Genomic DNA, 10,986 nt, shown 5'->3' with positions numbered 1-10,986 from the left:
CTCGGATGCAATCACCATGAAGAATACTTCGGATGCAATCACCGTGAAGAATACTTCGCTTGTCCCACCAGCCGTTTGTATGATGGTGTCCAAAATAAAAGTAAGGATACGCATGGCATATTTCATTATTACACATTTCATGCTGGGTGTTGTTGCTTAATTCAAAGGGGTATTATGATTCGATGGATCGTGAGGAAGAAATGCACTTAAGAGGGTTTTGCAACGCTGGTATGGGCTGAAATACCCAATACTAATTGTTTTATAGACGCATTTTGGAAAAGTATGGGTGACACAGCCTGGTTTTTGCAGTAACAGCAGTTATTGCGAAAGGCAAAAATAGCAGATAACAAAATTTTGCAACAAAAAAAAGTTGACTACGACAGTTAACCTCCGATACAAAATTTATGTACAACCTGTTATTGAACTGGCGGAAATGTTAACCCTATGCACGCTTGGCTTTAGCAAACTACACCCAAGAATCTTCAGTAAGAAATGACATTACTGGGCACGTGCCGATGACCAGAACATTCGTGCCGGCTGGACTCGATCCTCCCCTCCCCAACTCCCAGTCCACGTTTTTGTGTGTAGTGCGAATGTTCTGGTCTACGAATGTTCTGGACTGTATCACCATACCGGACCTGGCGTACCCATTAACAGTTATACAAATGGCACGCGATCTTGCGATATGGACGTGATGAACATTGCTTTGTAATAAAGGCATTTAATTAAGTTAAATAACGATGTCAACACCATTTCCTAATTATTTTTGGGCTGCAGACGCAGCCTAATTATGGAATGCACCGTAATTACGTGTTCGGTGGAGCACTTCTCAAATCATGCAAACACACGATTATCCTTGTGATGATCTTCATATTTCATCACCACAGCTTCTCAGTATGGCGTTTGTGTAGAATGTGTAGAATGTAGATTTGCGTAAAACCAGGACGGCACAAATTTATACTTGACAACATTTAGCGTTGCCTACGCATACGCATTGCTTGACCCCACTATGTACTCACCCGCAATCTTTGAGCTGTATTTCGCAGCTCGAGGAACTGATCCTGTCACGAGAGATCGAACATCTTGAGTGGTAAAATCAGGTACTAAAACTGATGATAGCATGGTATGAACACTTTCTGAATGGTGTCATTTAGAGCATGTTCTAAAGAGCATCATATTCCTTTATGCCTTCCTGTAACAATTTACGCCCAAACTAATCCAGCAAAAACGTTATGATAGCACACCTTTCCACTAGTGAACAGATAACAATGCTGTTCTTCTTTCGTTTGGTGTCTATCGACTTCGTGGTTTTGAAATTTAAGATTATTTGAAACATGTGCCTCTTTTTGCTGCAGGCATGTAATAAACACAACATTTAACTTACATGCAAATAAACACATGCAAACAACAGCATGCAAATAAAAGATTCCCCCTTCGAAGTTCAGGTCTTAAAACTCAGGTAAAAGATCAGCCTGTCGTTTGAGGTCTCGAAACTTTTCAAGAAAGTATGGACATGTTGGATGTTAATGGTTCTATACCTCTTGAATGGATCTTTGAATGCGTGATATGAAAACCACGAGCACATGCCTCTGAGCGAGTCTACTCTTCTCTTCTGGTTGCGATCCTCGCCATTCCCCACACCCCTTGGCGCTGGGCACAAAGCAGATCAAGCACATTTTCAACATGTCAGCTAGGCTTTAGCCGCAGCGATTGGCTTGTTAGCGACAGCGTGGTGGTCAAATTGTCATATGCCATCTGCTCAAGTAATCGTGAATAACGCACGGTCGATGTTAGATTGCGCGATTGTAGCGCGCGCTGAACTTGCGGAGTTTGGGCTTGTCACTCGGCTGTCCACCTGAAGAGTTTGGACTCGTGACTTGGCTGTCCATCTAAGGAGTTTGGACTCATCGCTCGGTTATCCAACTGAAGAGTCTGGATTCGGCACTCGGTTGTCCAACTGAAGACTTTGGACTCGTCACTCGGCTGTCCACCTGAAGAGTTTGGATTCATCACTTGGCTGTCCAACTGAAGCGCTTGGACTCTTCACCCGACTGTCCACCTGAGGAGTTTGGGCTTGTCACTCGGTGCGTCAGCAGAAGATGGACATCATTCGTGCTGCAAACACATCAGCATCGCGATAGCCCAAAAAGTACTCAATATTGCACATGTGCCGCCTCCTGATGGACAGAACACATCCTGCAGAGTCGAGTCCTGCCAGCCATCGTCAATTTATGTGCAAAGCTCGGAATTTGTGATGCGGAAATGAAGGTGGTGAAATGAAAGGAGATGTTCCCCAAGTGAGGCACATTGAACCAGTTTTTGTAACCAGTTCTCAACGTCACTTTTGTTCAATACGTTGCACCGAAGCTGAGTTCATATGCTTTTAGAGCTGCCGAGTCTAATATCCAGTACTAGACATAAAGTGGAAAGCTGACGCCTTCTCCATCCAAGGAATCTCCATTTACGCAACGCAGAATTCCTTGCTTCGCTTCCACCTTTTAAAACATGCGCATCTGAGGCAGACACGTTTTGAATTAAATAAAGCTCTTAATAACATCAAGAACTTGCATTTCTGCTCCGGCCTAGGGAAAGGCACGTAGCAGATTAAGATTCTGGTCTCGACAATCCAAGCCTCGCAGGCTACGTGTCACGCGCGGCGCAGGCTGCTCGTTACTGTACTGCAAAGGATGGTCCCTTACAGACAGTTCGGTGAGCCCTCACAGCGAATCTTTCCGACCAGCGTGTTCTAGGAAGCGGTGGACGCTACTGTGCCACTCCCCTAGCGTTGCCCCGCTCTCGAGAATAAGCGTCAGACTGTCTCTGACATTAGCGCTTCATGAGACCACACCATATCCAAACATGACCTCCCCAAGGCGCGCCCGACCCCCTGCCGCTCAGTCCATCCCAGCGCCGATATTTGGCCGTCTCGCGCCCTCCCAGTCCGGATGTCGATCTGCGCTCGCCCTCCCCAGCCAGCGCGCAGCCGGCAGGCAGTACGCAGGCGGCCGCCGATTCCAGTGCCGGCAACAGGTCCCTGGCCGGCGGCAGGCAGTCGGTGTCGACGGAGCGACGAGGCTGGCCGCCACGCGCCCGTCTCGGGACCGTCACTGCGCCGGTGGCGACCCCGCGCTGCCCGCTCGGCACGAGCGAGGTGTGAAAGACGGGAGCAAGAGGTCAGGTGACAGGAGACTCGGTCAGGTGACTGGAGCAGAAAACTAGGCAGTGCCAAGATTGCTCAGGTCGTTCTGATCTGCTGGCAGGAGAGCACACGCCGAGCCCAGATATTAGACATCAGCAGCTCCAGACACCCGGCCGCGGAGTATCAGACGGAGGTGAGGCCCTTGAAGAGCATCGAGTGACCACCGGAATCAAGGTGGCAATCAGGCGACTGCCGAAGATAACGTGGCCACTGGCAATCTGGTAATGGGCGCAAGCCTTTAGGGGCTGGGCGATTTTGCTCCACCTGGGCGGCAAACCAGAACAGTCCAAACCTCAGAAATGAACGTTTAACACAGAAAAGCACTCGGAGAGGGCAGCAGACCAGCTGGTGAAATCAACAGACGGACCTGGCGGCGAAAAATCGACAGCGACCGGCCCCGAATCGGCTGCGTCTCATCAATCTTGAACTGTTGGGACTTTGACTACCCATTGGTACAAGAAAAGATATTTATCCGTTCACTGCGAATTCACTTCTGTTTGATATTCCCGGTGTCCCGCCGAGCACTGCCACGTCAGTAATTAGCCTCGGGGACAAAAACAGAGAAAGAAACTGAGACAGTGACAGAAAGAGAGAGAGAAGCAGTGCGTGAACGGGATACACGCGGAACGCTCCCTGCCGCCCGGGTACCGAGGCTTCACCAGGGCATTCCCACGCCGTCGAGCCGGAGCACGGTCGCTGTGGGGCACCCGCTGCCGCGCTGTGGGGTGCAGCAGCCGCGGTGGCGGTCGATGCCGGTGATTACGGCAAGTTTGTCTAATTAGGTCAGGGAATGTTCGTGCCCCACTGATTGAGTAACAAGCGGATCTGCCAAGCCTCGACGAGGGTCGACGAACAATCATCCGTGCCGTGAACGCGCGGTGAGGGTGCACGTGTGTCGGTCCTGCCCTGGGCGCTACCCGACACGATGGCGTCAAACGACGGGGACTCGATGCCCCACCACGTCTATCACCGGGGGCAATTCGAAGAAGAGTTCTTGAGGCAGTACGCCAACAATTCTCTGCCGTTGTTTAACAGGTCACGGATTATTTACGAAGAGAAGAACTTCGTGCTGACAATCAAGGTGCAGATCATCTTCTATATGGTCTACTCCATCATATTCTTCATCGGGGTGTTCGGAAACTTTCTGGTCGTATATGCCGTTCTGCGCAACAAGGCCATGCGGACGGTGACCAACTACTTCATCCTGAACCTGGCCCTCTCGGACATCTTGCTTTGCGTCCTGTGCGTTCCTTTCACCCCGCTCTACACATTCCTCGGACGCTGGATCTTCGGTAAAGTTCTCTGCCACTTGGTCACGTGTACACAAGGCATCAGCATCTACATATCTTCTTTAACGCTGACGGCAATCGCTATCGACCGCTTCGTCGTCATCATCTACCCATTCCGATCCCGCATGCTGACATCGACGTGCACCATCCTGATCCTGTGCACCTGGCTCTTCTCCATGGGGGCAACGCTGCCGTACGCCTACTTTGTGGAGCATAGGCCTATCGATTCCGACGAGCCAGTGGAGTCGGACGTGTACGTGTGTCAGGAGGACTTCCCGGAGGACATCCGACTCACGTTTGGCAGCATCACGACCATCCTGCAGTTCGTCATCCCCTTCCTCATCATGACTATCACGTATACGCTTATCTCGTTCAAGCTGTCGAGTCGGGCACGTTCGAAGCCGGGCTCCAAGAGCGTGCGAAAAGAGCAGGCCGACCGCGAGAGGAAGAAGCGCACAAACCGCATGCTCATATCCATGGTCACAGTGTTCGGGCTCTCCTGGCTGCCACTGAATGTGATGAACCTGCTCGACGACATCTCGTCCAACCTCGGTCTGGGATGGGAGAACTGGCAGTATTTCCACCTCTTCTTCTTCGTCGCGCACGCCATCGCCATGAGCTCCACCTGCTACAACCCCTTCCTCTACGCCTGGCTCAACGAGACCTTCCGTAAGGAATTCAAGGAGATCCTGCCCTGCTTCCGCAGCAGCGGCGGCGAGACCGGTGCAATCAGCGGCGTCCAGCCGAACGGCGCGCCGCTCCGGCCGACCGCGTCACGTGCGGCCATCTGCGACACAAAGCCGACCGACTGCCACGTGGCGCACGTACACGCCACGTTCTCAGTCGGCAACGAGAACGTGGTGCTGCTGACAGCGGCCGTCGTGGACGACCGGCGCGCATCCACGCAGACCACCGAGACGGCTACGGACACACCGCCGCTCGTCACCGACCTCTAGGTGAGTGACGCTCGGACCGGCAGACCTCTAGGTGAGTGGCGCTCGGACCGGCAGACCTCTAGGTGAGTGGCGCTCGGACCGGCAGACCTCTAGGTGAGTGGCGCTCGGACCGGCGAACCTCTAGATGAGTGGCGCTCGGACCGGCGGACCTCTAGGTGAGTGGCGCTCGGACCGGCGGACCTCTAGGTGAGTGGCGCTCGGACCGGCAGACCTCTAGGTGAGTGGCGCTCGGACCGGCAGACCTCTAGGTGAGTGGCGCTCGGACCGACGGACTTCTAGGTGAGTGGCGCTCGGACCGGCGGACCTCCAGGTGAGTGGCGCTCAGACCGGTGGACCTCCAGGTGAGTGACGCTCGGACCGGCAGACCTCTAGGTGAGTGGCATTCGGACCGGCTGACCTCTAGGTGGGTGGCGCTCGGACCGGCAGACCTCCAGATGAGTGACGCTCGGACCGGCGGACCTCTCGGACCGGCAGACGTTTGATTCCGGCAGTGCTGCACATGTGGTCAGCGTATAACCCAGTTGCGCCTCGAGCGTGCTCAGCTTCACCTCCTCGAAACCTGAATTGATGCACAAGAGCTATTTTGGACCAGGGTTTGTCATAACCAAATACCCAATATATCTTAAAGCCGAGCCGCTTTTGGCAGTTCTGGACTTGGTAAATCACCGGTTATATACCAGGAAGGATTTAAATGCCCAAACGGATAGCACCTATCAAAAATGCAATTACCCATGACTTATCTTCATGATATCATATCACTGCTATGAAAGCGATGCTTGGAAAATTGGTCTTCTGTCGCCGAATGCTGCATGCCTTATGCAAAGTGTGAGTTGCGTTGTCGAAGTCTAAAAGTAGAAGCTGCAACGTTGATATAAATTTTCAAGCAAAGTCAACAGATGTACAAAGTATCAGTTATCATTTCGATTAGTTGAACGTTCTACGCACCGATTTTGGCCGGTCAGAGCCATCTAGAGTGGTTTCCGCCTGTCGGGACAACGACATTTTGTAAAGGAAGTGCTTTGCATTCTGCACAGAAACAGTAATACTCCCCAGACGCAGGACAACCAGTTATTATTTCAAAAGTCATATGGTGTGTCCGACGTCAAATGGCAGACGTGTCCAAAGATTTGAGCTTTTCGGAATGTGCTATCATACAACGCGTGCGTGCGGTATAAGGGACGCAGTGTGACAGCCTAAGAGCGACCATGTCCGAAACGGCGCCCGACTTTGAAACGGAAGGGAATAGTCCTCATACAGAAGCGGAAAGCATATAGGACGGAGAAATTATAGCAAAAACAACGCGTCGTAACAGGGTATCTTAGCCTGTCACATGAATATTTAATCAAACTTTGAGGTTTTTTTAGGATGACGTCGGGTACGTTCCCAACAACAATAAATAACTATCTGGTAAGATAAGTTAAAAGGTAAGATAAGTATAAGGTAAGATAAGTAAAAAAGCGTCTGTGTTGTGTGAGGTAAAATCCCATCCCGATTAGAGTGGCCCACCCCGTCAAGGCCAGGGAAATCGGTTTTTTTGGCGAAAAAGGTATGAAAAACAACGACATACATAATATTTTTCGAATCCTTCACTATCACGTATTATATTAATTGGTGGCATCAGAGGCAATATGCGGACGACTACACGTCATGTGAGAACAACATCCGGAGATAAGTGTCCCAAGCTTACCCTCAGATAACGGGTCAGCGGGAGGGACCAGTGTAGAGCTGTCACATTTTGAGATCGGAAAACACGCACCTACCCCGGGTCCAAACTTTACAACCCGCCCAGCCACACAAGAACAGTTTCCCCAGGAGAGCCTGCACGAGCAAGCTAACCTTATTTTTCATTCCAGCTATAGATACTCAAAACTAAAATAGCATTAGTGTCAAAATAGATGGCTACGAGAGGCCTGCAACACATTTAGTCCTAAAATTTTGTTTTCACGGCTTACACTGATATTCATAATTTTCATCCCGATTACTTACATGCTTCACATACATACTTCGCACGTACACATACGAATGCTTCACCCCATCATAGAATTAGGATAATAGCAAGAAGTCATCAGTCTGCATTGATTTCATTAGCTACATTTTTAACCGACATTGAAGTTGTTGCATCTTATGGATTTAAACGCCTAGAACTTTCGGTCATTTTGAACATGCTTCTTAAGGACAAATAAGGACAAAAATATGCAATCTCCGTGGTCCCAGACTTAATCAAAGACACTCGTTTCTTTACCAAAGCCTTACCGTTGAATTGAGCGATTCTGAGGTCATATAACGAATTGAAGCTGGTGTATTCGCCTGCGCTATGCGAGATGGTTTTGCATCCTACAGTTTTCTTGTTGTCGGCATCTGACGTCAATCCCAAACAGTATTCCCAAGCGGATGGATCCATGGTCCATGCTTGACCGCGCATGGCCGGCTGCGGTCGTGCGCTTTCTTCTCTTTCAAACATCGTTGTTTTCGTGTCCATATCAAACCCGTAGAGTACTTTGGGGTTTTGTAAATATATGTGTGCTCGTATTGAATGAGTGGTGGCTGGACTAGGCATATCTCTTGGAAAATTTCGGCTATGGACACTAGGATGGGGGAGATGTTTATGACATGTTGGGTAGATGCTTGAAGAAGTACCACATTACGTTACTGCTTGCACTTACCTTAACTATAATTAGCTCTCACACTTCTCTTGCAATTATGAGCACAAGAGCGCAAGTCTTGTTAGACGCTTTCCTGAAACTTTTTCATAACTTAGGACTGAAGTACTGGAAAATGCAAATAGATGGGTAACCAGGGGCGAACAACTGATAAGTCATGGGATGCAGATGGCTATGGCTCCAGCCCTATGGATAACGGTTGACTGGGAACAAAAAGTCTTACCCGTAAATACCTATAGATGCCGTGACGTTGAGATCTGCGCAAGATTTTCGCCCGTGTTTTGAAGGCTCTTCGAGATTTGCAATCTTTACGTTTCCCAAGTAGTTTGCCATTAGGGACTGCCGTATTGGTCACTCAAACGCCGCGACAAGGCCACATCTTCTGAAACATCTCGCAAAAAACGCGCCGAAGTTGAATAGCACATATTTTAAGGAATGATGCTCCATATCGTTAAAAACGCGTGTAGCTGAGACCATGATTCAGCATAATATTTTTTTTTAAAGTGAGGGTAACGACTGGGCAGGCTCAGTTAGGCTCGGTTAGGCCGTTTAAGTTTGAAATGTTTTCTCGCACATGTGTGTTTATCACTTGAACATATCCTGGGAACCATATCAGACAGAAAGCTTATGTGAAGTATCTCTCTTACCGCTGACAAGCATTCCTCAAGGAAAATACAATTCATTCTCGAATCGTGTACTGGCATACACCGAATATTTTGAGACAGCTGTTTCGATTCCTACAAAAACTGGTCTGGCTGACTATCTAAGATCTATCAAGCGTCACAGTAAAACGCATTCTTGCATGAAATGCACGAAACATTTGAACTGCACAAACGTGTAACTTTATTATTTGAACTATGGATTTACTACTGACGGGCAGTAGAGAGGGGCAAAGGGCCAGTCGCAATCTGGGAAAAGTAACATTTCGGTATTTGGTGTCCCTGTTATAGAGCCTTGTTCACTTCGGCGCATATCATTTGCGGGTGGAATCAATTGCGTGACTTCGAATGACGAAATATGTTTAATGTCGGATAGCACATGACATTGTCGACTTGTTGTTATGGTTCATAAAATAATGTTAAAGATTTAATTAGAACCTTTTGAATAGATGGATTTCTGGATGAGATGTCAAACTAAGCAGAGTTTGTCGTGTGAACACTGACCCCTGCATCGGATCGTGCAATTTCAGGTAAATTACAGAACTTCGTGGCGAAATTTGAACGTGCCGCAATGCTTGACACGGTTTGCCCTACCTTCTGACGTCACCTTACCTCGAATACGCCGCTACCACCGGCCACAGGCCAAATATGCCAAGGGCAAATAGCGAGCTTTAAAGGGAGTGTGTCTTGTCAAATTAGGATTTTGACTGTGCACGAAGTATGGCGGGGAATCTCTATTAAAATTTTGGTGTCACTGTTTTCTACAAATTTGCCCCCGCTGACAGTGCATTACCACACCCCCCAAATTTTCTTTGGTTTGTGTGGAAGAACAAAGTAATCTGAAAGCCCTCAAGCAATATTTACTAATAAACACATCGATATTATTGAGAAAGTAACATTAGCTCTAGCCAATGGCCTTCGAGGATGTCATTTGTCAGCGTTGACAGCAGCTTGCGAACGCGGCGATGGCTGCGGCCATTCTGTTGGCTTTTTTATATTCAGCTGAAGGCTGCGAGTGCACGGGTCTAGACGTGTCGTGAGGCTGGTCAGTTGATACGCACTATCCACGTTGACCCACTATATACTGAGATGAGAAACAAGTATTGTGTCATGCCAGTCAGCTGCATCACGCTCTAGGGGAATGTGATTGCTCTACGTTGCTTAGCAACCAAAATAATGGCTATGTTTCTAGCGTGCAATTACTCGCCACATACAATCCAATGCATTCGTCCTTTCCTACCCGCTGATTGGTTAATCTTTCAGGTCTGTATTTGTTCACGCACAGCCATCGATGCGATCGATACAAATAAATCGAAACTGTTACAAGATCCAAAAGCACATTTAGCTACCAAAACTAACCATAGACAATTGCCAAACTCTCCTTAGGCGTGCATTGAGGAAACTGAAAACATTAGACACACTCCTTTTAACCGACTCGGGCCCACCCTGCCAGGGATAGATGGTCCACAAGACAGCGCTCTAATGAGCTGCGCTGCCGATGCTATCAACACACGCTCAATATGGCAATTTAGTGTTGTTTCTTCCCAAAATGAATAAGTCAAAAAACGACAAACTTACTGCCTGAGAGGCTGAAGATAGTCCGGTTTTGGCTTATGCATGTCCTAGCAAAGAGTACAATCATTGACATGTTAATGCTCATTCTTTACTTTCCACAATTACATGATATTGCACGTAACATGCCTCTGTGGCTGAAGCAAGTAGATAATGCGTGATGACGTACAAACACGATATTCTCTTGGAAGGCACAACGCCTGATCCCTTCAGAAGCAGGCTGTTTTTAAGATGAAGATCTTCCTGCCATTTTTCAGCGTAATTGCATTCCAGAACTACTGTTTATGATTCGTTTTCATCGATCTTTGAACCTTGTGTAACGCTTAACATTATCTGCTGGGAATGTAAGCAATAATTAGTGAGGACAAGAGGCGGTATTACAATATGAAATAGTAAACAAGGATACCAATCTGTCGTCGTAATTGGAGGACAATTCGTTTTTTGACAAAACTTTAATCGACAGCATCTTCATAGCATTTGATGATGTCACCATCAACCTTCGTATGCACGTTGCGAAGAGCAGTGTGGAGTGCCACACATCAGTAAACAATGTGGTGCACTCCAGGTCGCACTCCGGCACGGAAACGTCCTCCTGCTTTGCTCACCATGCTACACGGCATGTCCTCAGCAATAGCAGCTAGCCATTGGCTT

At 48.4% G+C, this 10,986-nt stretch overlaps 1 protein-coding gene across 1 annotated transcript in view; it reads left to right on the top strand.

Moving 5' to 3' along the window:
* The first annotated feature begins 3,085 nt into the window (after positions 1-3,085).
* The window catches only part of LOC119112316 (prolactin-releasing peptide receptor), a 50,749-nt gene continuing 42,848 nt past the window's right edge, over positions 3,086-10,986 (top strand). Inside the window, exon 1 of the mRNA XM_037236441.1 lies at positions 3,086-5,444. Coding sequence (XP_037092336.1) covers positions 4,125-5,444 — 1,320 coding nt within the window. The 5' untranslated portion in view covers positions 3,086-4,124. The remainder of the gene's footprint in view (positions 5,445-10,986) is intronic.

The sequence above is a fragment of the Pollicipes pollicipes genome, unplaced genomic scaffold, assembly GCF_011947565.3.
Source record: "Pollicipes pollicipes isolate AB1234 unplaced genomic scaffold, Ppol_2.1 Scaffold_7261;HRSCAF=8764_pilon_pilon_pilon, whole genome shotgun sequence".
In the NCBI taxonomy this organism is placed as follows: domain Eukaryota; kingdom Metazoa; phylum Arthropoda; class Thecostraca; order Pollicipedomorpha; family Pollicipedidae; genus Pollicipes; species Pollicipes pollicipes.
The sequence above is the reverse complement of the archived record's forward strand: the minus strand, read 5'-3'. Positions and strand labels throughout refer to the sequence as shown.